Genomic DNA, 27,245 nt, shown 5'->3' with positions numbered 1-27,245 from the left:
CCCCATGGATGCCGGGATATACAGATGTTGTGTGCTTTGTGTCGAGAGGAGCCCCAAATAAACCTATTGAGGATAGATTCCATAGACCTGAATATGTGTGGGGGGAGAAACAGCGAGGCCTGCCAGAAAACATAGAGAAGCTTGGGGAGGAGAATCATTTTAACCAAGTTTATTTGGCCCATAACCCCAAGGGGGAGACGGGACTATATTTGTGTTTTGGTTTTCTGGACTGTGAATAGGGGTTCGATGTTGAGAGTAATCTAATCAAGCAGAGATCCGGATATGTAGATACCCAGGTATTTTATGGTACTTGCTCTAATCAGGGGGAGTGCGGCCTGGTCAGCAGTGGGAGCGCCTAGATCTAGAGGGAGGATTTGGGACTTGGTCCAGTTTATCTGGAGCCCTGAGAATGACCCAAAGGCTGTAATGGTTTGAAGGGCTGCCTGGAGTGAGGGGGCGGCGCCTGCAAGGTAGAGGAGCATGTCTTCTGCGTACAAACTAATCACATCAGTCAATTGTTTGCAGCAGAGGCCCTTAATACCTGGGTGGCTTTTGAGAGCCTTGCCAGGGGCTCAACAGCTAGAGCATACAGTCGGGTAAGATAGGGCAGCCCTGGCGTGTACCGCGTGAAAGTGGGAACGAAGAGGAGATTCTGCCGTTGACCGGGATGCATGCAGTAGGGGCCTGGTAAAGCAGCTGAAGCCATTTGATAAACTTTGGGCCGAATCTGAACCTGCGGAGGCATTCCCAAAGGTAGCTCCACTCCACAGAGTCAAATGCCTTGGCGGTGTCCAAGCTGACCACTTCTCTGGAGCCTACATCTGTTTGCTGGGATTGTAGGTTCATGTGGAGTCATCTAAGGTTAAAGGCCGTGTTTTTGTCTGGCATGAATCCAGTCTGGTCGGGGTGTATTAAGCTAAGGATTACTTTGTTGAGGCGCAGAGCTAGCATTTTAGGTAATATTTTTACGTCTAATTGGAGGAGAGAGATGGGCCTGTATGATTCAGAGAACAGCGGGTTTTTGCCTGGTTTAGGTATAAGGACGATGAGGGCTTCGCCCATGAAGGTCGGGAGTGTGTTCGTGTTGAATATGTGTGTGTATAGTTTGCATAGTTTAGGGAGGAAAGTCTCGCTGAATTGGCTGTATAACTCGAGAGGGAGTCCATCCGAGTCGGGTGCTTTGGATGTGGGGAGTTGCGCCAGGGCTTCCACTATACATTCAGTGGTGATAGGTGCTTCCAGCTGATCGACCTGGGAGGGGGTAAGTGTAGGGAGAGTGAAATTCTGCGGGAATTGACAGCTCACTGCGGGAGTGGTGGGCGGTCGAGGAGTACAGGTCAGAATAGAAGATCCTGAACTCCTCGGCCACTTGATCAGGATCTGTTATCGTGGTCCCAGATGCTGATTGGAGAGAAACTACTATTTGGGGATTGTGGTCTAGGTGGCCCATATAGGCGAGAAGCTTGCCAGCTCACTCGCCATGTTCAAATATGCGTTGTTTGCTAAAAAAGATGCCCCGTTTAGCTTTCTTAAAGTGTAGTTGATCTGTGAGTCTGGTCTGCATTTGCACAAGAGAGGCATTGTCAGCTGTTGGGTCATTCTGGAAGACCTGTTCTAAAGTGTTCCGGCATTCCTCCGCCTGGCACATAAGTGTTTTAGAGGTGGCCTTGTGTCTATTAATTCGCGTGGAGAGGATCATGCGGGCATGTATTTTAAAGGCTTCCCATACGGAACCGACCGGAGCAGAACCATTGTTTATGCGGAACTAGTGTTCCCACTGGAGTTGGACAGTTTCCAGGTCTGACAGGGTAGTGAGCCAGAACGGGTTCAGCCTCCAGATCTGAACTGCAGGGAGAGCCGGCAACCTCAGTGTGATCCAATATGGGCAGTGATCGGAGAGGATTCTAGTGTCAAAGCCTGTGTCAAGTAAATGTGGGGGAAAGGGGTGAGAAAGATGAAGTCTATACGGGACATAGCTGAGAGTAAGGGTGTGAAGCAAGAGAAGCGCGTTTGTGTTGGGTGTTTGTATCTCCATGTATCAGTGAGGGTAAATTCCGCAAGGAATTTCACGAACCTGGTGGTGTTGGGGGGGGTGAGGCTGGAGGGGTTGTTGAGATCAGTCTGTCTAGGTTTGTGTTAATAACCATGTTGAAATCTCCTGCCCAGATGGCCAGCACTGTAGGATGTCGGGCCATTAAAGCTATCCCCAGCTGCAGCACATCAAAGTGAAACGGTGGCGGGATGTAGAAGGCCAGGAGAAGAACCTCCTGGCCTCTGATGGTGGCGTGTAGGAATAGTGACTGGCCCTGGGGGTCTGACTTCATTGTATAGAGCTGAAATTGCACCGTCTTGGCGATGAGGATTGCAACTCCTCGAGAGTTGGTGGTGTGTGGGGCCTGGTATAGCCATCCCACCCAGGGCTTTTTGAGACACATCTGCTTCTGTCCTGCCAGGTGAGTCTTGAAGAGAATAGAGATGTCCGCCCGCTATGATTTAAGGTGGGAGAGGCCTGCTGTATGCTTGGCCCTCTCACTGAGAACCCCAGACATTTCAGGTTACAATTTTTAGGGATGTCATAAAGTGCGAGGGGGGGCTAATATGTACAGTCAGACTCCCAGGGGGTTGCAGACAACACAAGACAGCACAATCAGCATACAACAGTTCTTGGTGAGATGGCCTTGCATACCAGGCGCCCAGTGGCAAAAAGAGCCAGTCAGTGGATGCCGCGCCAGCACAGCAAAGCCATTGCGAACGCAGGCCGAACACCCACCGGCGGGACGCCTATTTAACCTGGACAGAATAATCATGCACATAGGTGGTATCATCAGGAGAGAGGTGACATAGTTCATGCAGTATATCAATGTGGACAGAGAAAATATGAAAAAAATGCAAACATCAACAAAAAACAAACAGACTGCAGTGGCTCTGGACCAGAAAAGCAGATTCAACACTCTGACATCCATTGCGAGTATGGGGGCAGAGGCTGGTCAGGGAAACGGCGTTGGGAGGGTGGCAGTCAAGCATGGGATAGGTGCCATTGTCTTGGGGTGACCAGCAAGGTCAGTGGGGCGAACATACTGGAGAGCGCACAGCCGTGCAGGGGGTCTTTCTAGTCTTGGGGGATGTGGGTGCAGGCGAGCCACCAGAGATACCAGAGTCAAGCATGTTGTTGGGGGCAAAGCATTAATTTGAATGGTGAATGCTGGGGAAGCGGAATAGGCATGGAGCCTCAATGGAGGATGGGAGGGGAGGGGAACAGCAAGGTGGACATGTGTGGCCAACTCACGTTTTCCGGAGAAGTGATGGGGGTGCAGGTCAGACAGGGATATTGGTCCTCCAGTTCCGGTTCATGGCGTCAATGCTTGGGGTTACGGATCTAAGTGCGAGCAGGGCCGCCCGCGCTGCAGTGTGCAAGCCAGGAGAGGATGGCCTGCAGATCTTCGAAGAAATGCACCCTGCCGTCACTCATCACGCTGAGCCGTGCTGGGAAGAGCATTGCATATGGAAGGTGATGCACTCGGAGTTGCCTCTTCGCTTCGGTAAATCATGCTCTTTTCTTTTGGACTTCAGCTGAGAAGTCCGGGAACACTGCAACTGTTGCATGGGGATGTTACGTCTTTCCTAGGTAAGCCTGAGGATGGTGTCTCGGTTGCGGTAGTTCAGGAACTTGGCGATGAAAGTCCGCGCACGGTGCTCTGGCAGGGGGGGATTGGCAGTGAAGCGGTGGGCGCGCTCCACCACGAATTTGGAGGAGATGGCCTCTCGACCATATGTCTTGGTAAGCAGGTTTTCCAGGTATGTGGGTGGGGGGGGTCAGCACCCTCGGATCTCTCAGGAAGCCCCATGAAGCGCAGGTTACATCTTCGAGGTAGTTCTCCATGTCATCCTGTTTGGAGAGGACCGCGTTCAGTTTGTGTTGTAGCTGTTCAGTGGTGACCTGGAGTGGATGCAGGCCTTCTTCCATGTGGCCAGCCCGGCGTTTAGTCTCAGACACCCACTCTCTTAACTTGTGAATATACTAACTAATCAAGGAGATGTCCACTTTCACTTCTTAAATCCTGGAGGTGAGAGTGGATTGGCACAAGGCGATGGCTTCCAGCACCCTGGCAGTCTCCCCAGAGGTCTGGTCATCCTCCTCAGGGAGCAAGTCTTCACCATCTTCCTCCCCGGGTCCCGCTCCCCATGGTGGTACTTATCAAGCTTGGCGGATCTTTTAGGGGGAGACATGTCATCTCGATGGCAGGAGGCAGTCCACTGCTTTCCGGCATATCTTTTTGCGGAGAAAATAGCCCCTAGGATCGGTAGTAAGGATTTGTCTTGAGCGGAGCTCTCACGCTGCATGTCCTACTCCATGTAGCTCTAGACCACGCCCCCCACAAAATTAAATTTCTAAAGGAATAAAAGTCATTTAAAACTGCTTTCGGCTTTAATGTAATGTCTGGTCCTGGCAATATGGATAAAAATCATTGAGAAAAAAGGCATGGGTACCCCCCCATCCCATTACCAGCCCCTTTGAGTCTTGCATGGATATTAAGGGGAAACCCGCACCAAAAAAAAAAAAAAAAAATTAAAGGCGTGGGGCCCCCAGACCCTATATACTCAGAACAGGAGTATACAGGCGGTGTAAACAAGACAAGGACTGTGTAGGTTTGTTGTGTTAAGTAGAATCTGTTTGTAATTTTGAACTGGTACATTTTTAAAGTGTAGCTCCAGCCAAAAAATCTATTTTTAAGCTTTTTGGAAAACATAGGGAAGGGTTATCACCTTTGTAACCTTTGTTTTGCTGTCTGTGCACCTCTTCAGAAGATTTCACTTTCTGTCCTAATGACAATAGGATTTTGAAAATTTAGGGTTTTTAGTGAAACAAGGAACTCTTAAAGAAGAGAATTTCCCTTCCTAGGGGTAGATTTCCTCTCACTTCCTGTTGTCTCCTTCTGTTTGAAGGTAGGAGTCGTTTGTAAGTTGGATGTTTGAAAGTAGGGGCCTGCCCTATATAATCGCCCTATATACTCTGCAGACATTTGAGCCTTAGGTGTTGGTGTTGCCACAACACTGTAAGCCCTCACAGTTACTCTTGGTGGAATGTGAAATATTAGATCAAGAATTGTAATTACATGCCTCTGTTAAACAGGGGCAGAAAAATTGGGCCTTAGCCACTGGTGGCAGTGCCAAGAACAAGCTATCAGCATGAAAATTGAGGAGGAAGAAAATAGTTACTCAGCATAACAGGATAGTCACACAGCTTTGGCAGTCTTGAAGGTATCTGACATTTCAAAATTATTTGGTTACATCAGCATCAGGTGCTTGGTAGCTGGTGGTCATTCAAGACTGATTTGGTGGTCAGGCGCACCCTGTTATTGGTTACAAAGCCTCCAGCAGCACTGAATGTGTGTTCCAAAAGAACACTGGATGCAGGACAGGTCAGTAGCTCAATTGCATACTGTGCAAGCTCTGGCCAGTGATCCAGTGATCCATCCTCAAGACCCAGTAAGCCAGAGGATTTTCGGTGGGAAAGGTGTCCAAGTCTGACCTTGCCCCTAGGTATACCTGCACCATGTGAATCAGACGCTGGCGATGGTTGCTGGAACCGATCATACCTTGGGGCTGCGGACTAAAAAATTGTCTGAACGCATCGGTCAGACGGCCACCTTCTCCACCGCTCCTTCTGACCGATGCCTCAGCAACACGTTGTCCAGGACCAGGAGTTTGTAACCTCCCAGTTTCTGGAAACGCGTTGCACAGACCTTTCTGCAAGGCCTCCTGGAGATGTCTCATCCTCTGCTCCCTCTGCGACGGCAAGATAAGGTCCGCAACCTTACCCTTATACCAGGGATCAAGGAGAGTGGCCAGCCAGTAATGGTCCCTCTCCTTGATCCGAAGCTACCTCCTCCAAGCCACGTACAAATCCACGGCTTTCTTGGGACTGTAAATCATCACTACAAGACTGCTGCTGCTGATGCTGAGTGCCAGTCTCCACCTCCATGCTGACACAATCCTCCTCCTCCTCCTCCTTCTCCTCCTCCTCCTCTTCCTGTATGATGGGTGGGACAGCAGTAACACTGCCTAGATAAAAGGGGCCTTGAGAGGCAAGGAAGTCCTCCTCTTCCTGCCTCTGTTCTGCCTCAAGTGCTCTGTCCATTATTCCATGCAGCATATGCTCCAAGAGGTGGACAAGAGGTACAGTGTCACTGATGCATGCACTGTCACTACTCACCATCCTTGTGGCCTCCTCAAACGGTGACAGGACAGTGCATGCATCCCCGATCATGCCCCTCTGGTGTGATGAGAAACAACTGAGCTCCCCTGACCCTGTCCTGGTGCCATAGTCGCACAGGTACTCATTGATGGCCCTCTGCTGCGTGTGCAGCCGCTGCAGCATGGCCAACATTGAGTTCCACCTGGTGGGCATGTCACATATAAGGCGGTTCTTGGGCAGGTTCAACCCCTTTTGGAGCACAGCCAGCCGAGCACAGGCATTAAATGATCTGCAGAAATGCACACAGACTTTCCTGGCCTGCTTCAGGACATCCTGTAAGCCCGGATACCTGCCCAAGAACCGCTGCACCACCAGGTTAAGGACGTGAGCCACACAGGGCACATGGGTCAGTTGTCCCTGTCGGAGGGCAAAGAGGAGGTTGGTGCCATTGTTCCAAACCACCAATCCTGGCTTAAGCTGGCGTGGCGTCAACCACCTCTCGGCCTGCCCCTGCAGAGCTGACAAAATATCTACCCCAGTTTGGCTCCTGTCCCCCAAACAAACCAGCGCAAGCATGGCATAGTTTTGCCTGCGTACTTGCGTAGCCCCTTGAATGCCTATGGAGCACCGCTGGTTCCGAGGACAGAGCACTGGAAGAGGCCATGGAGGAAGAAGAAGAGGAGGGGGTGGAGGAGAGAGGTGTGTCACAACCAATAGTAGCATTTTGGAGGCGTGGTGGCAGGAACAACCTCCAACACTACTGCACCTTGTCCTGCATCCTTACCAGCTGCCAGAAGAGTGACCCAATGGGCCGTGAAAGACAGGTAACGTCCCTGTCCATGCCTGCTGGACCATGAGTCAGTGGTAATATGCACCTTACCGCTGACCGCCCTGTCCAACAAGGCAAGGACATTGCCTTCCACCTGCCTTTAGAGAGCCGGAATCGCCTTCCATGAGAAAAAGTGGTGTTTGGGGACCTGCCACTGAGGAACCACACATTGCATAAACTCATGGAAGGGGGCCGAGTCTACCAACTGAAAAGGTAGAAGTTGAAGTGCTAGCAATTTAGCCAAGCTAGCATTCAACTGCTGGGCATGTGGATGGCTGGGAATGAACTTCTTTCTACTGTCCAGCAGCTGGGGCAGGGAAATTTGCCTGCTACAATTGGACGTGGGTGTACTGTTAGCAGAGTGCCCGCAATCACTTGGCTGTGACACACCTAATTCTAACCTTCATTCCTCTCAGCACATTTTTCAGACAGGACTGAAGGTCTAGTGGGGTTGGAGATGCCAGCTGATGAGGAGCAAGGAGAGGTCCACTTTGTTCTTTGGTGTGGGTCTTTGAGGTACGCTTGCCAAGAGCTGTATAGCAGGTCAACATATGTCTGGTCAAGCATGTGTTGCCCAAGCGGCTGATGTTTTGGCCACGCGAGATACGCTTGAGACATATGTTGCAAATAGCAGCGGTGCAATCTGATGCACTCGTCTCAAAAAAGGCCCACACCAAAGAACTTTTAGAATAACGCGCAGAGGCAGCGCCCTGCACAGGCAGAGGTCTGCGGTGTGATTCAGTCGGTGTGCTGCCCCTAAGCTGGCCCCCGGAGGGCATCCTGCCTTGTTGGAGATGTGCCTCCTCCTTCTCTCTCCTACCAGGCACCCACGTGGAGTCAGTGCCCTCCTCATCCCCTACCTCTTCATCACTGGAGCAAACCTGGCAGTATGCTGCAGCTTGTGGAACATGACTGATAGATTGCTGTCCTTCTTGAGCATCCCCTCTCTCTGTGCTCACGCTAATGCCTTCCTCTAGCTGAGTATCATCATCAGAGCCTACAAAACACTGAGCATCCTCCTGGAGCATATACAAAACACTGTGCTCAAACAGTTCGGGGGACTCCTCAGGAGGATGTGGTGGGTCTAGGGAAGGAGTCACTGATGATGACATTGAGACGAGGGAAGAGGATGCGTTGGCAGCTGCTTTGCTAGTACCCTGAGCCTGGGTGAGAGAGGATGAGGAGGATGAAGAGGGCTTGGTCATCCATTCTACCAAGTCTTCGGCATGATGCGGCTCAACACGTCCAGCTGCCCAAAATAAGGACAAGCGTGTCCCATGGCTACGTGCTGATGACGATGCATGTCCACGACCAGCACTGTTGTCTCTAGACACAGAGCCTGCTTGCCCTCTTTTATTGGCTCGTGCCTGTCTGCCTCTCCTTGTTGCCCTTCCAGACATGGTAATGGCCTGCAGGGAGATGGGAAAACCAGCAATTGGGTAGTGTATATTGTGCTAGGGGCACAAAACACCCACTAACTCCTGCAGATGCATTTATTATAGAACACCAGCAATAAAGGGCAGATACAGGTGTATATTGTGCTGTGCTGGAGGCACACAACACCCACTAACTCCTGCAGATGCCTTTATTATAGAACACCAGCAATAAAGGGCAGATACAGGTGTATATTGTGCTGTGCTAGAGGTACACAACACCCACTAACTCCTGCAGATGCCTTTATTATAGAACACCAGCAATAAAGGGCAGATACAGGTGTATATTGTGCTGTGCTGGAGGTACACAACACCCACTAACTCCTGCAGATGCCTTTATTATAGAACACCAGCAATAAAGGGTAGATATAGGTGTATACTGTGCTGGAGGCACACAACACCCACTAACTCCTGCAGATGCCTTTATTATAGAACACCAGCAATAAAGGGTAGATATAGGTGTATGCTGTGCTGGAGGCACACAACACCAACTAACTCCTGCAGATGGCATTCTCCTCGGGGCGGTCTGTTTGACCGGACTACGAGGAGAAGACTAATGCCCCGTACACACGACCGGACTTTTCAACATCAAAATTCTGACGGAATGATTTCGATTCGATTGTGTGTGGGCTGCAATGGACTTTTGATTAGCAAAAGTCTGACAGACTTTAGAAATGGAACATGCTTCAAATTTTTCCGCCAGAACTCTGCCGGACCCAGTTCCTACTGAGAAATCCGCTCGTGTGTATGCTAGTCCGACGGACAAAAAACAACGCTAGGGCAGCTATTGGCTACTGGCTATAAACTTCCTTATTCGAGTCCAGTCGTACGTCATCACGTTCGAATCCGTCGGAGTTTGGTGTGATTGTGTGTGGCCAAGTCCGCTCATTCGGAAAGTCCGTCAGAACTCTGTCAGAACTCCGTCAGAACTCCTTCGAAAGTCTGTCGGACATAAGTCTGGTCGTGTGTACGCGGCCTAAAAGTAAGTGCACCAAAACACTACTCTAACACATAGGTACACATAGGCACACAAACCCCCCCCCCCCCGATCACCCCCCTGATCCCCCCCTCCCCCCCAGTCACAGTGTCACTGATTGCAGTGATCATTTATTTACTGATCACTGCATTCAGTGTCAGTTGTAACAGTAAAAACTGTCAGGGCAGTTAGTGTTAGGTCCAGGGTAGCCCCCTACCACCCCCAATAAAGGTTTAACCCCCTGATTGCCCCTAGAGTTAACCCTTTCACCCCCTTTTGCCAGTGTCACTAAGCGATCATTTTTCTGATCGCTGCATTAGTGTCGCTAGTGTCGCTAGGTAGCTAGTTATTTTTTTAGGTTCACCGCCAGGTTTTTATAGCGCTAGGTACCCCGATATACTACCCAATAATGGTTTTAACCCCCTAATTGCCCCTAGTTAACCCTTTCACCCCCGTTTTGCCAGTGTCACTTATCGATCATTTTTCTGATCGCTGCATTAGTGTCACTAGTGTCGCTAGGTAGCTAGTTATTTTTTTAGGCTCACCGCCAGGTTTTTATAGCGCTAGGTACCCCCATATACTACCCAATAATGGTTTTAACCCCCTGATTGCCCCTAGTTAACCCTTTCACCAGCGATCACAGTATAAGTGTCGCTGCTAGTTAGCCAGTTAGTTATTTAGGTTCCCCGTCAGGTTTTTATATAGCGCCAGGGACCCCCATATACTACCTAATAAAAATTTGAACTCTTTCACCAGTGATCACCGTATAAGTGTTACGGGTGACTCTGGTTAGTTTGATTTTTATAGCATCAGGGCACCCACCATTTATTACCCAATAAAGGTTTAACCCCCTGATCACCCGGCGGGTGATATCAATTAGGTTTTAGGGTCAGGGTCTGCGTCGCCCCAGGCAGCGCTAGGTTAGTGCCAGTACCGCTAACACCCACACGCAAAGCATAAACCTCCTGTAGTGGTATAGAATCTGAACAGATCAATATCTGATCTGATCAGATCTATACTAGCGTCCCCAGCAGTTCAGGATTCCAAAAAAATGCATTGTTAGCGGGATCAGCCCAGATACCTGCTAGCACCTGCGTTTTGCCCCTCTGCCCAGCCCACCCAAGTGCAGTATCGATCGATCACTGTCACTTACACAACACTAAACACATAACTGCAGCGATCGCAGAGTCAGGCCTGATCCCTGCGATCGCTAACAGTTTTTTTTGGTAGCATTTTATATTTAAATCCGGAAGGCAGTGCTTGGTTTTCGGGGTCCCGTACGTGGCTAGGCTCCCAAAAATTCCCCCACATGTGGTATTCCCGTACTCGGGAGAAGCAGCAAAATTTATTTTGGGGTGTAATTTGACTTATGCCCATAGCATGTGTGAGCAATATATTATTTAGTGACAACTTTGTGCAAAAAAAAAAAAATTGTAAAATTCCTGCAACTTGTGGCAAAATATAAAATATTTCATGGACTCAACATGCCTCTCAGTAAATAGCTTGGGGTGTCTACTTTCCAAAATGGGGTCATTTGGGGGGGTTTTGTGTTATTTTGCCATTTTATGGCCTTCGAAACTGTGATAGGTAGTGAGGAGTGAAATCAAAAATTTGCACCCTAAGCGGACTGTTCGCTCAATTTTGTTCGTCAAACAGTTTGAGAAACAGTCCGCTCAAAATTAGCATGAACGGACTTGATCACACACGACGAAGGAACAGTCTGCCGAAAACTTGCGCGATGACGTGAACGGCACGTGTATATATATATATATATATATACACACACACAACTCCTGGGATGCATTTATATATACTAAATACACTGACTGCAGCTACCTGAATCACCTGCCTGCTCTATCTAACTGAAATTAAATGAAATGACACTGACTCTCTCTCTATCTCTCTCACACGCCGCAACACACTACACGTAGGCGGCCTTATATAGTGTGTGGCATGTACCTACTCCCCTGGGCCATGATTGGCCAAAGGCACCCTTCCTTTGGCCAATCATGGCTCTCTGTGCTGATGGTGCTGTGATTGGCCAAAGCATGTGGGTCATACTGCATGCTTGGCCAATCATCAGGCAGCAATGCAATTGCTAACAGCAGACCCCAAAGACTTCCCATCCTTCATTGAAGAGGAAGCTGAGGCTGATATGCAGGAAGAAGGAAAATCTGTGGATGAAGCAGAGACCAGTGTGCCTGTAACTACAGAGCCTAAAGAACAGAGAGAGCAAAGAGTTATTCACCACACCCAAGAGGCTGACTTATGATACTCTGGGTGAAAGCTCTGAGTAAGCAGTTTTCAACTTCAAAAAGGACTCTTGAGGCGCCTGGTTCTTCCACCACACATTTAGTGGAGGACAACCCCAACTCACCCCCTGGCACATCTAGCTCTGTTATACCAATTCAGGTGGCCTGTATGTCGGACCACCTCCCCTCCTATGCTAATTGGTGTTAGGTTCCTCTGCCAGGTACTTATGCAAAGATAAACTGTTTGTTTTCCTGTGTACACTAACTTGCTTTTCCCTCCGCATTTATATGCAAAGCATGTAACAGGTTACAGATCCTTTACCTCCTTTGGAGGACCAAAGTTTCTTTGGTGGGGGAGTGTAGCTGGTATTGCAGCCAAAGACTTACATTATCACAGACGGGCTGCATGTACATTAACACAGATGACTGCAAATACACAGGCTTTCCAGCCTGAAAGAGGGGCTGAGACAGTCCTTTGGGCTTGAGAGGTAGAGTAACAGACTGAAAAAACTTAAGCAGCTCCTTTGGGGGTATCGCTACATAGGATTGGCTATTCAAAAACACAGCCTCTGATGGCACTGCAGCTTTGTGAATGACAAAGCACAGGCAATGGTGGAGACATGACACCAGTGCTGATGTGTCCATCACTGCTCCAAAAGCACCCCTACCCTTTGAAATTAACAGGCAGCGCCACCAAACCACCGGAAAAACGCCACCGCAGTGGCGCTTTGTGGGGACTTTAACCCTTCTTCGGCCGCTACCAGGTGTTAATAGTAACCCGCTAGCGGCCGAATATTGCCTCAAAAACAACACTAAAGCATCGCTAAAAATAGTGGCTTTGTACCTCCGATGCCGTAGATGCCTCAGTGTGAAAGCGGCCTAAGGGGTCTGCTTTCAGTAATCTGGAACTCTACCAGCCAAGTTATAAACACAACAGTTTTGCTGAACGTTTTGCCAATTACTTAGATGTTGAGTGCCTGTGGACTGAGGATACAGAAAGGAGTGGTCTGACATAGTCAGCAAAGTGCCAGTCCCCTACCCTTATGTTGCCTGTTCACATAGGCTTCAATGACTGAAACAGGGTTTGATTGTATTTAACCACATTGTGTTTCTTTGCATTCTGCCTTACTAACAGAAATCCTTACATTGTATAATTGCACTGATTACTAGACATGTGCAGAGTAAAATATTTTGTTTCGGAATTTCGTTTTCGTCTGAAAACGTAATTTATTTAGTTACTCCCGAAATTCGTTTTTATTTATTTCGTTTTTCGTTCAAAAATTGCATTCGTCCGAAAATCCACATGAATTACGGTCGAATCTGTCTTTGAAGGTTTATGGTGTCTGTCGAATGAATAAAGAAGATTCGATGGAGCTAGTATATAGCATACTTTAGAACCCTATTAAAGTCTATGGGACTCCAACGTTCAAAATCTAAAGTGCTAATTTTAAAGGCTAATTTGCAAGTTACTGTCCTAAAAAGTGTTTGGGGACCCGGGTCCTGCCCCAGGGGACATGTATCAATGCAAAAAAAAGTTTTAAAAACGGCCGTTTTTTCGGGAGCAGTGATTTTAATAATGATTAAAGTGAAACAATAAAAGTGTAATATTCCTTTAAATTTCGTAGGGGGGGTTGTCTATAGTATGCCTGTGAAGGGGCGCATGTTTCCCGTGCTTAGAACTGTCCCTGCACAAAGTGTCATTTATGCAGGAAAAAAAGTCCTTTAAAATCACTTGCAGCTATTATGAATTGTCGGCTCCCGTAATACAGAGAACACTCATTGAAAGTCATTGATAAAAAAATAAATAAATAAATTTAAAAAAAAGCGTGGTGGTCCCCCAAATTCAATTACCAGGCCCTTCAGGTCTGGTATGGATATTAAGGGGAACCCTGCCTCAAATTTAAGAAAAAAATTGACGTGGGGTTCCCCCTAAATATCCATAACCAGACCCTTCAGGTCTGGTATGGATATTAAGGGGAACCCCGCGTCAAATTTAAAAAAAAATTGACGTGGGGTTCCCCCTAAAAATCCATACCAGACCCTTTATCCGAGCACACAACCTGGCAGGCCGCAGGAAAAGAGGGGGGACGAGAGAGCGGCCCCCCTCCCTCCTGAACCGTACCAGGCCACATGCCCTCAACATTGGGAGGATGCTTTGGGGGTCTGTGACCCCTCAAAGCACCTTGTCCCCATGTTGATGAGGACAAGGGCCTCATCCCCACAACCCTGGCTGGTGGTTGTGGAGGTCTGCGGGCGGGGGGCTTATCAGAATCTGGAAGCCCCCTTTAACAAGGGGACCCCCAGATCCCGGCCCCCCCTGTTTGAAATGGTAAGGGGGTACAAAAGTACCCCTACCATTTCACAAAGAAAGTGTAAAAAATGGTTAAATAAAACAAACACACTTTTGAAAAATTCCTTTATTAAAAATAAAAAATAAAAAAAAGATTCCAGCGGCGGTAATCCACTCTTGCTATCCAGCGACGGGCGGTCATCTCTCCAGCGATGTCTCATCTCATCCAGCGCAGCGAATCCTCCATCCTTATTCTGTCTCCGTGTAGGAGACACTTCAGGCATTCCGGCGGCTGACGTTTCTTATATACGGAGGGCGGGGCCACCCGTCACCTGACCCCGCCTCCCTCTGACGCAAGGGGGAACCCGGGGTTCCCCGTGACGTATGGGTGACCCCGCCCCCCTCTGATGTAACGGAAACCTGCCTGTGTTACATCAGAGGGGTGCGGGGTCACCCATACGTCACAGGGGACCCCGGGTTTCCCCTTGCGTCAGAGGGGGGTGGGGTCAGGTGACGGGTGGCCCCGCCCTCCGTATATAAGAAACGTCAGCCGCCGGAATGCCTGCAGTGTCTCCTACACGGAGACAGAATAAGGATGGAGGATTCGCTGCGTTGGATGAGATGAGACATCGCTGGAGAGATGACAGTCCGTCGCTGGATAGCAAGAGTGGATTACCGCCGCTGTAATCTTTTTTTTATTTTTTTATTTTTAATAAAGGAATTTTTCAAAAGTGTGTTTGTTTTATTTAACCATTTTTAACACTTTCTTTGTGAAATGGTAGGGGTACTTTTGTACCCCCTTACCATTTCAAACAGGGGGGGGCCGGGATCTGGCGGTCCCCTTGTTAAAGGGGGCTTCCAGATTCTGATAAGCCCCCGCCCGCAGACCTCCACAACCACCGGCCAGGGTTGTGGGGATGAGGCCCTTGTCCTCATCAACATGGGGACAAGGTGCTTTGAGGGGTCACAGACCCCCAAAGCATCCTCCCAATGTTGAGGGTATGTGGCCTGGTACGGTTCAGGAGGGAGGGGGGGCCGCTCTCTTGTCCCCCCCTCTTTTCCTGCGGCCTGCCAGGTTGCGTGCTCGGATAAAGGGTCTGGTATGGATTTTTAGGGGGAACCCCACGTCAATTTTTTTCTTAAATTTGAGGCAGGGTTCCCCTTAATATCCATACCAGACCTGAAGGGCCTGGTAATTGAATTTGGGGGACCCCCACGCTTTTTTATATTTATTTATTTATTTTTTTATCAATGACTTTCAATGAGTGTTCTCTGTATTACGGGAGCCGACAATTCATAATAGCTGCGAGTGATTTTAAAGGCCTTTTTTTCCTGCATAAATGACACTTTGTGCAGGGACAGTTCTAAGCACGGGAAACATGCGCCCCTTCACAGGCATACTGTAGACAACCCCCCCCTACGAAATTTAAAGGAATATTACACTTTTATTGTTTCACTTTAATCATTATTAAAATCACTGCTCCCGAAAAAACGGCCGTTTTTAAAACTTTTTTTTGCATTGATACATGTCCCCTGGGGCAGGACCCGGGTCCCCAAACACTTTTTAGGACAGTAACTTTCAGAATCTTTTCTCTCTGTCGAATATTTTCTCTATATAATCTTGGACTAATAGAGGTAAGGTTAGGCACATTCGACCACAGGTTCTATAGAAAGATTGTTATTGTCAGAGTCATGTGGAATCTCCTATTCTATATCGAACTGTTGTAACAATGAAAACGAAAATAAAGCATTTATTTATGTCGGATCTTTCGTTTTTCGGATTTTGTGCTTTCGTTATCGTTTGTCAAAACGAAAACGAAAATAGCTGAAATTCGGACGAAAATGCATTCGGACAAAAACGAATGCACATGTCTACTGATTACTAGAGATTTGTTGACTTAAGATAAAATAGTCACATGACTTACAATTTTATGTTATTCATTCCTTTGTGTCATTTCTTGCCACAGTAAATAAAACAAAACTATTTCATCTGTATTGTGTATGTTGCTTATTACTGCTGTCAATGGGTAATGACTGAATCCAGGGTGTCAGAGGTGTCGGGGGGCTTGCAGAGTCAGACAACCAGTGGGGTATAGATTCTATCAGCGGCCCTCACGAGGGTAGATCTACGCAAGCAATAAAATAAACTGTTAATCATGTTCATGACTTATTGTCTGTTGGTTATTCCAGATGGGGCAAAAAATGGTGGCAATCTGCTCCAGAGACAGTGAACGGAATTATGAATGGCTGAAAGATTTTCTAGAGAAGAGAATGTGTAAGAAAACAAGGATCAATGTCCAACCTGTGTACATAACCAATAACATGTTTAAGTTTCATCAAGAGATCTCCGGGTTTAACTTTGCCATCTTGTATCATACTAAGAATCGTGGAAGGATAAATATCACCAATGTGAATAGCTCACTCTACGACAACGAGCTGAAATGTCTTCATGACAGGTTTGGTAAGTAATACGTCTTTTTTTTCATCCATATTAACCCTTTCACACCTAAGCCTATTTCTGACATTTGTACATAAGGAGAGCATGAATGGAAATCCTGCCTATTCAAAATAGTAGCACTCACCGAATAAATTTTGGGAGGTGTGATCAAACATTAGACTACACCAAAACAAAAGAATAATACAAAAAAAATACATCATCTTTCATATTATACAAAATTGGGCTAACTTTACCATTTCGTTTTTTTAATTCATGAACGTGTCTTTTTCCCACAAAAATGCGATTGAAAGACTGCTGCAAAAATACTGTGTCACATAAAATATTGCAACGATCACCTTTATATTCTCTAGGGCAGGGGTCTCAAACAGGCGGCCCTCCAGCTGTTGCTAAACTACAAGTCCCATGAGGCATTGCAAGGCTGGCAGTTACAAACATGACTCCCATAGGCAGAGGCATGATGGGAATTGTATTTTTGCAACAGCTGGAGGGCCGCCAGTTTGAGACCCCTGCTCTAGGGTCTCTGCTAAAAAATATATATATATATATATATATATATATATATATATATATATATAATGTTTGGGGGTTCTAAGTAATTTTCTAGCAAAAAATACAGATTATAACTTGTAAGCAACAAAAAAAAGAAATACCAAAACAGAAAAATAAAAAACAAATAGATCTCCACACACCTTCATGAGTTAAACTAAAAATAATTTATTTGCCTAGAAAAAGTGATATACATAGAAAAAACATCAATCCCCTTATATTTAGGCCAGAAAGGAAGGCCCCCAAAAGAAGAGTTTTTTTCCCCTGTGGTCTAACCCAGCCCAATATCTAAAAATACACAAACTGCGTAAAATAATGTAAATTAAAAAAAAAAAAATAACCCTCACAAAAAAGGGGGAGGGACACACAAATGACACAGTCTGCAGACCTTATCCTCCCCTAGTATAGAACACCCCCTATATATACTTGAAAAAGCACACATAGGTCACCCATAGGACCAAAGTCATGCAAACAATTCCTAGTGTATTCCTAAAAAACAGGTTATATGTCACTGTCCCACAGTGGAATAAGGCACAGCCTGATATGCACTAAATCAGGGATCCTCAATCTACGGCCCTCCAGCTGTTGTGGAACTACACATCCCATGAGGCATTGTAAAACTCTGACATTCACAGACGTGACTACTAGGCATGATGGGAATTGTAGTTCCTGAACAACTGGAGAGCCATAGTTTAAAGACCCCTGCTCTAAATGATAACCTCCAGAAGGGCTCCCAATCATCAGTCAGTCAGTGAATACATGGATATATTGTACATCCTACTCATAGTCTTATCCTGCTGGGTGATGTATAATTAAAGAGTTATGCCGCGTATACACGAGCGGAATTTCCAACAGAAAAAGTCAGATGGTAGCTTTTCATTGTATATTCCAATCGTGTGTATGCCCCATCAGACTTTTTACGTCGAAAATTCTGACGGACCTAGAAAGAGAACATGTTCTAAATTTTTCCAACGATACCAATTCCTATCGGGAAAATCGCTCGTCTGGATGCTGCTCTGACGTACCAAAAATGATGCATGCTCTGGAGCAAGTACGAGACGGAAGCTATTGGCTACTGGCTATTGAACTTCCGTTTTCTAGTCCCGTCATAGTGTTGTACGTCATCGCGTTCTTGCCGGTCGGACTTTGGTGTGACCGTATGTATCCAAGACAGCTTGAGCGGAATTCCGTCGGAGGTTCGGTGTTTATATCCGACGGAAAAAGTGCTTGTGTTGTACGCGGCAGAAGAAGCATATTTCAGATATTCCAAAGGCTATATGTAATAACAAAGTCAAGTTATTCAATCTTCACCAAATGTGAAGCAATAGTACTAATTTCCTATTTCATTTAATCAGAGACTATTCCCACAGCCTACAGGTAATTCTCATGATTCATCCTTAGTACACATGTTTAGTTGTATAATAGCTTCACAGTCACTGGTTTACGCAATTTTTTCTAGGCAAATAAAATATTTATAGTTTAACTCATGAAGCTGTGTGGAGATCTACAGTATTTGTTTTTTATTTATCTGTTTTGGTATTTCTGACATTTGTTGCTTACAAGTTATAATCTGTATTTTTTTGCTAGAACCCCCAATATATATATATATATATATATATATATATATATATATATATATATATATATATATATATATATATATTTTTTTTTTTTTCTAGCAGAGACCATAGATAATAAAATGGCGATCATTGCAAGATTTTATGTCACACGGTATTTGTGCAGCAGTCTTTCAAACGCATTTTCTTGGGAAAAAAGACACGCTCATGAATTAAAAAAACGAAATGGTAAAGTTAGCCAAATTTTGTTTAATATGAAAGAAGATGTAATGCTGAGTAAATAGTTATCTAAAGCCGCGTACACACGGGCGGACTGTCTGGCCAACTAAGTCCGTCAGACAATCCGACAGACAGTCCGTCCTACTTTTGAATGAACGGACTTGACCACACACGATGAACAGACAGTCCGCTGAAAGCGTGCGCGATGACGTGTACAGCACGTACGACGGGACTAGAAATTCGACGTCCAATACACTGCAATGCAACCTTCGGCAGTGTAAATCCTTTCTGAGCATGCGCCATACTTAGTCCGTCCAACTTGCCTACACACGAGCGGACTGTCCGCTGAAACCAAAGTTGGACGGACAATATTACGGAAATTCCGAAATACTTAGTCCGCCAGACTGTCCGCTGAAAAAGTCCGCTGAAGCCCACACACGAGCGGACTGTCCGCTGAAATGTGTTTCAGCGGACTAAGTTGGACAGACAGTCCGCCCGTGTGTACGCGGCTTAACATGTCATGTTTTGAGATTGCACACACTCGTAGAATGGTGAAAAACAACGATACCTAAAAATCTTTATAGGCGACGCTTTTAAAAAATTACACAGTTACCAGGTTTGAGTTACAGAGGAGGCCTTTTACTAGAATTATTGCTCTCACTCTGACGTTCACGGCGATACCTCACATGTGTGATTTGAACACCGTTTACATTTGCGTGTGTGACTTATGTATGCATTTTCTTTCCTGTGCAAGCTCACAGGGACGGGGGTGCGTTAAAAAAAAAAAAAAAGTTTCTTATTTATTTCTTTATTTTTTTTTTTTTTTACACTGTCCTTTAAAAAAAAATGTGATCACTTTTATTGCTGTCGCAAGGAATGTAAACATCCCTTTTGACAGTAATAAGTGGTGATAGGTACTCGTTATGGAGGGATCGGGAGCACAAATCCCTCCTTTACACTTAAAAGTATTCAGATTCGCAAAAACTGAGATTTCTGAATATTGTAATTTTTTTTAAATCGGCAAGCTGAGTAAACTGGCAGTGACGTTATGATGTTGCTTCCAGAATTATAGCTCGGAGACCCGATCAGAGCCAAATGCGGCTTCATCCGGGTCTCAGCCTAGCCGGCGGAGGCGCTGAATGGTGGCTCGGGTCTCCCGGTGGGACGGGAGGCCCAAGAAAAGCGGCAGCGGGTGGCGGGAGAGGGATGTCCCCTCCTGCTGCTTTAGGATAACAGCCGAACGGCTTTTAGCTGCATCAGTTGTTATCCCTAGAGAGCCGACCACCCGCTCTAAAAAAACTGTACTGCGATGTTGCCTGCAGCTGCAGTTATCACCCTGGTATAATCCCTTCAATCTAAGGCCGCATATATGCATACAGTCAGCATTAAGGGTTTAAATAATTGTTCCACTCTTGATAAACCAGCCAGATTTAGTTAGAAAGTATTCAATATATTATATCCTGCAACCAGAGGTGGCCCGTCCATTAAGGGTGCATGGGCGCTGCCCCCTATCCATGCGTCCGGCCCCTATGCAGGGTGCCAGATGCATGAATTCTAATGGGGGGACGTGTTTTTTTGAAGCACCTAATTAAAGCCAGAGACGTTCATGGTTTCCTTGGAAAGTGTTTGATGTGATCAAACCAGAAACATGGCGTTTTGTCTCTCCTATGTACATTTTTTGATCCTTAAGAGCGACATTTTTATCCAACCAACAATAACAATATGTGCTCATGTTGATTGGGTATATGGAGGGACGTTTACTCCTCCGCCCTCTATTTAAGCTGGCTCAGCCTACCGGAAATTAGGTCCTTGATGATGCCTTGTGGGAGGGCGAAACATTGACACTGTTTCCGGAAATACTGACGTCAGTTCCGGTCTTTTGGAACTCACGCTACCAATGACGGTTTTATGCGATCTGTTCCTTAATGCTTGTTTAATCCCTTCGTTTTTGTAAGTACCCATTTTTTGTTTAAATAAATCAATTTTTTGATGGTACTTCACTATTAGTTAGTTTTACTTCTGGGTACGTGTCTATTTGGCTCAAACTCTTCATTTGAGGAACCCTGGATCTGCTGACCTGGCTGTCCACACTCCATCCTAAAGACATCCATACCAATCCTTAACTGACCCTCCAGACTGAAAATCTGGGGGTCATGTGGATCTGGTGAGTGGGGACTCTTAAGGGGGTGTTATGCACCTGAAGTTTTTTCATTCACTTTGGATTGGAGCACCTTCAGTGATTTTCTTTGGACTTTGTGTTGGTTCATCTTATATTTAATTTTTTCACATATATATTTTTTTCACTTCCATTTAGTATGTTTGCGAGCGCTGTTTTTATATGTCTTATGGTTTTCAAGTGATTAGCACTTTGTGTATAGCAGCTGCAATTGTTCTCACGTTACTGATTCTACTTTTTTTGTCACACCATCAGCGCGACTTTGTTTATTTAGTTTATATATATTTTAAGTTTATCTCTCTTGTTTTGAGTGCACTCAGCAGCGATGGATATTTGTAATTTTGTCACTAATAGAGTTATTAATACGGATGAATTTTTGTCAGATCTGATCTTAGTCATGACTTCAAGGTTCTTAAAAAAAGTTTTAGATAAGCAAATTAGGACCTGGTGGGATGTCTTTACCCTGACTCAATATGTCAAGGACGGCATCACCCCCAGAAGACTCAGATGGGACTTAGCTCCCAATGATGGTATGATTGGAAAGGAATTGGAAGACGAATGGTTTTCTTTTTTCAATCTTACTGAAAAACTACTAGAACTGTTGATTTCACATAAAGACAGGAAATTAAAAAACTTAGAGGCCAATATTAATGCTGTTAAGGCCAAACTTGTACCGTTTGGAGGGTCAGCAGAATTTAAAGAAAAGATGAAAAATCTACAGGATTTTGTAGTCAAAGTTGACAAAGAAACCCAGGAAAAAAAGATGAAAAAATATGTTAGGGACACTAATGATTATAAAGTTAATAAGGTTTACAAATGACAGAAGGCTGTTTTGACGGAAGAAGCCACATCTTTGGCTCCAATGGATGACGTGGTCACTGTCCCTGTAACACCCTATACCCTTTACAATGGGCCAACTCAACAGGACCAACAGGGTATTACTAACACTGGGGATGAGCCAAACACCCCCCCCCCCCCCCCCCCCGGTGCAGTTCGCACCAGAACCTGCAAACGGACTGAAAATTTGTACGAACTTTAGAACACCATTAAAGTCTATGGGACTCAAAGTTTGAAATCAAAAGTGCTAATTTTATAGGCTAATATGCAAATTATTGTCCTAAAAAGGGTTTGGGGACCCGACTCCTGCCACAGGGGACAAGTATCAATGCAAAACAAAGTTTTAAAAACGACCGTTTTTTCGGGAGCACTGATTTTAATGACGCTTAAAGCGAAAAAAAAAAAGGTGAAATATTCCTTTAAATATCATGCCTGGGGGTTGTCTATAGTATGCTTTTGAAGTGGTGCGTGTTTCCCGTGATTAGAACAGTCCCTGCATAAAATGACATTTCTTTTTTTTATTTCTTTATTTTTATTCAATTATCAACCATTAGAATGACAGCAGGAAATGTATACATAGCACACTGACGCTGTTGTCCCAATCAAAGTTAACAATAACAAAATAAATAAAACAAACATAGGAGTCATGTGCCACATTCAAGTTATTACAACCTTATCCTTAAATCAACTCATTACACCCATCCCCCCACCCCTGTGCACACTGTTCACGCCGGCAGTCCCGCCAAATATTATTTGGCTGACTAGGAGAGGAAGGAAGGCGACCGAGACAGAAAAAGGACCAGAGGGGAGGGAGGCCGAGGGGGTAGTACAGGGGGGGAGTTGGTCAAACCACAACCTCTACCCCCACCCCTCCACTTTCACCCACCGGACAACCCTCCTTGCTCAACCAAGGGCTCCATAGCTCCCCAAATCTCTTTAGATTACCCCGTTTTATGTACACCACTCTTTCACACCAGATTGTATTATCAATAACATTTACCCATGTTTCAAATGCGGGGGGATTCCTAGCCGGCCAGTTCATTGCTATCAACCGTCTGGCTTGATACAGGCACCTTAGTACTGCCGTTCTTACCAAGGGGGAAATTCCACCCTCCTCCAGGATCCCTAAAAGACAGGTCCTAGCTTCAGGTTCTAGAGTGATCTTAAAAGTCCTGTTAATTCTACGAACTATTTCTATCCAATACCTGTACAACTTTGGACATTTCCACACCATGTGCAGAAAGTCCCCAGGCGCCTCACATCTAGGACATTCATCTTTAGTTACCCTTCCTATCTTCCACATTTTGTGAGGGGTATAGTATACTCTATAAATGAAGAACATATGGGACACTCTCTGCGAGGGGGATATAGATACCAAACATCCACTTTCTAATATCCTATCCCACTGTTCCTGAGTTATCGGCCCTACCTCTCTGGCCCACTCCCTTCTACTTCTAGCTGGGCCCTCCCCCTTCAAGAAGGTATCCGTAAGTTTAATATATAATTTGGAGATTGTCCCTTTCTTTTGCGTGCACTCAACCAGTCCCCGAAACAAGGGGGTTTCGACCCTCTCCATCGTCAATGCCCCAAACTGGGCCCCAATCCCATGTCTAATTTGTAGATACTTGTAAAACTCCCTATTCGAGATGCCGAATTCTCGCCTCAGATCTTCAAAGAATTTCATGCAATTCCCGTCATATAATTGTGTTAATCTGTTGAGTCCATGTCTCTCCCACTCCAGAGATCTATCAATACTGCTTAGCTCTGTTAGGTTTTCATTATACCACAAAGGGGTATAGTCAGTCACCTCATTATATCCCATAATTAGCTTAGTTGCCTGCCACACTTTCCTCAATAAGATAGTCGTAGTACATTTATAAGCGAACGAATTAGCCTCCAAGGTTTCAACCACTAGCTTATGAGGTGATTTCTCAATCATTATTTTATTGCTTGAATATTCTCTGCCATTAATACCAGCCCCAGCTGAAGCTGAGCTGACAAGAAATATAGCCTTGGGTGTGGTATTGCCATCCCTCCCTTCTTTACCGGGAGCTGCAATGTTTGAAGGCTAATCCGGGCTTGACCTTTCTTCCAGATCAATTCTCGGGAATAACGTTTCTAATTTCTTAAACCACTTCTGGTTAATCCAGGTCGGGGAGTTGTGTAAAATGTATAATATTTGCGACAACCAGATCATTTTAATTAAATTGCAGCGCCCCGCCACCGAAAGGGGGAGGTAGCACCAAATAGTGGTACCAAGTTCTCGCCAACATAATAATTTACATCTCCAGACACCCAAACACCTAGATATTTTAGCTTAGTTACCACTGCCAGACCAGGGATAATTGGTATCGGTTGGTCACCTGCTCTAATAAGTGGTAACAGTGCTGGTTTGTTCCAATTAATTCCCAAGCCCGACTGTTGTTCAAAACTCACCCATCATCTGCATTACCTTATTCAGGGTAGACTTTATGTCCCCAACGAAAAAAGAGGATATCATCCGCAAACAAAGCGATTTTTTCTTCCCCTGACCCACGACAGAAACCCTGGATATCCGGACACGCTCTCGTCAGGACAGCCAGGGGCTCCATGGCCAGCACAAACAAGAGGGGAGACAAGGGGCATCTCTGTCTCGTCCCTCTTTCCAGCTGGAATGTCCTAGAGAGTGCAGTACCCGTTTTAACTTTTACTCTAGGTTTACTATAGAGCAGTTTGACCCATCTAATAAAATAGTGGGCCAAATCCAAATTGTTTCAGCACTCCCCATAAATAGTCCCATTCCAGGCTATCAAAAGCTTTAATAGCATCCAGGGCTAATATCGCCCTGGGGCCCTCGTTATCAGTTAGTATCTGTATATTGGCGAAAACTCTTCTAATATTGGTACTAGTTGTTCTAAAACAGAGGTCTTCTGTTTTAGCCGTGAGGTTGATACCTAAGTATCTAATGGAAGAGGTACTCCATTGGAAGTCAAAGTTATTTTGTAAGAGGTTATAGTGTCTGGTTGAAGTGAAATGTTGAGGGCTTGTGACTTTGAATAATTTACTTGGAGGCAGGAGATCTTGGAAAATTCATCTAAAGAGTGGCATAGATTGGGGAGAGAGGTTATAGGGGAGGTGAGGAATAGGAGAATGTCAAACAGGCCACATTTGTGAACCTGAGAGCCACATTGAACTCCCTGTATGCTGGGGTTTTGGCGAATGGAGATGGCGAGTGTCTCAATTGCTATTGCAAAGATTAGCAGAGATCAAGCCCATGAACTTGTTGCCAAAGCTCCAAAGCTCAAGGATTGTAAAGATATATGGCCAGAAGACCGAGTCGAAGGCCTTTTGAAGGTCCAGTGATAAAAGCATGCCTGATTGTTTGAGGCCTCCTGACCAATTTGTCTGTAGGATGGAGACTATGTCTATGGCTCTTCTGATTTGATCAGGACCCTGTCTACCCGGGATGAACCCCACCAGATTCTTATGAATATAACGGTTAATGAAGGAGGCTAGACGGTTTGCAAGAATTTTGGTAAGGGAGATGGGTCTATAATTACTAACTTCTTCCGGGTTTTTATCGGTTTCGGTATCACTGCAATGTAGGCAGTGCTTAGGTGAGAATCAAGTGGGGTGCCCTGTGTCTTTGTGTTAAGAAATTTTATCAAATGTGGAGTCAGGGTAGTGGTAAATGTCTTATAGTAGGGGTTAGGATGAACCGTTGCAGAACCTGATTTGAGAGTGTTGATAACTTGCTAGAGGTCCCCTTCTTCTGAGAAGGGGGCCTCTAGCATTTCTCTATAATCTGCTGAGAGAGAGGGGATGGGAAGATTGTTGAGGTACACCTTAATGACAGCTTTGGTTTTGTGGAGGCTGTATAGTTTGGAGTAAAAATCGTGGAAGACCTCTAAAATTTTGGCTGAGTTGACTGAGGTGCCTTGGCCTTGGATTCTGATCTTGGGCATTACGAATGAGAGGAATCTGGGGTTCAGTTTAGAGGCCAGCATGGAGCCCAATCTGTCTCCCTGGGTATAAAATTTATTCTTGCTCCATCGTATTTGTTTTTCAGCTTTGGCCGTGAGAGCAAGGTTGAGCTCCAGCCTGGCCTAGTTGGGCCTTAATGAAGGAGTGGGGTGTCGTTTGTGTCGTGACCGTAGTGAGGTGTATTCCTCGTCTAGTCTTTTTATGTCAGCTGTCCTCTCTCATTTCATTTGGGTGGCCATTTTGATGATTTCTCCTCTGATAAATGTTTTGTGGGCTGCCCACAGAGTTTCAGTAGAAGTGTCTTCAGTTTTATTGAGCAAGAAGTACTCTTTAAGGGACTTCTCAAGCATAGTTACTCTCACTGGATCTGAGAGAAGAGATTCATTCAATCTCCATTGACCACGAGCCAGCCTCGAGTGACACTTATGTAGTGACATGAAAACTATGGAATGATCCGATAGGACTGTGTGCTTCAGTAATGAGAGGAATGACATGGGCTTGGACTAGGAGGTGGTCAATTCTGGCATACAGGTTATGGGGACTAGAGAAGTGGGAGAAGTCTTGTTTGCTAGGGTTAAGTTCTCTCCATGCGTCAGCTGTACCTTGCGTATGGATGAGTCTGGCGATCCTAAGGCTGTCCCTTATTGGGCGGGTCAATTGGGAGGCTGGGGACCTGGATCTATCCAGACCTTGGTCAAAGGCTGAATTGGAGTCCCCTCCAAATATGACTGTACCCTCTATAAGAGGGAATAAAGGTGTCCGTCGACATTCCTTTCACTAAAAGGAATATGCCCTCTAGGTTCTTCACGTCCGAGATCCATTTGAAATTACAGGACTTAGTTAAGAGTATAGCTACCACTTTAGTTTTATTCTCTGCACTTGGGAGAAAAAAGTTGTGGAAGTGGGAATGGAGGAATTTGGGGCTATACCGAACCGGAAAATTAGTTTCCTGAAGCATGACAATGTCTAGCTTGGAGGACTTATAGAGGTTAAAGAGTTTTCTCCTCTTGAGAGGGGAGTTCATACTCTAGACATTGTGAGTAGCAATTTTTAATGCCTGCTGTGTGTGCTCAGCCATGGTACCATCTGAGAAGTGCATATGAAAGTCTACCGTCACTTACCTTAGGGTGACCATTTCTGTGAAACGAGGGGGAAGGGATTTCTGGTTTGCTTCTGATGGCTACCTCTGGTTGTGTGTGCCATGTGAGTATCCATATCCTATCCCCCAGAAACCGAAAGGAGTCAAAAGGATAGGAGGAGGCGCATGTGTGCCCCCCCCCCAGGCCAGGACACCCAGGGGGTGAGAAAAGACTAATTACAAACCATTATCCTTAGTGGAGCCCTGTTACATAAAGTCCTGGTTATCAGAATAAAGGCAACTATGGAACCAAACTAAGTAAAATATACATAAAATGTAAATGTATACAAACAGGGGATTCAAAAGACCTCAATTATCATTTAAACGTTACCCCCTCTCCCTTCTACCCCATAAG

General features: G+C 45.7%; 1 protein-coding gene across 1 annotated transcript in view; it reads left to right on the top strand.

Moving 5' to 3' along the window:
* The window catches only part of LOC143923336 (uncharacterized), a 75,010-nt gene that overhangs the window by 29,285 nt on the left and 18,480 nt on the right, over positions 1-27,245 (top strand). Inside the window, exon 2 of the mRNA XM_077446950.1 lies at positions 16,167-16,437. Within this exon, the coding sequence (XP_077303076.1) occupies positions 16,167-16,437 (271 nt within the window). The remainder of the gene's footprint in view (positions 1-16,166; positions 16,438-27,245) is intronic.

Source organism: Lithobates pipiens, unplaced genomic scaffold (assembly GCF_037356315.1).
Source record: "Lithobates pipiens isolate NorthernLeopardFrog02 unplaced genomic scaffold, aLitPip1_a1.2 Scaffold_22, whole genome shotgun sequence".
Lineage (NCBI taxonomy): Eukaryota > Metazoa > Chordata > Amphibia > Anura > Ranidae > Lithobates > Lithobates pipiens.
The sequence above is the reverse complement of the archived record's forward strand: the minus strand, read 5'-3'. Positions and strand labels throughout refer to the sequence as shown.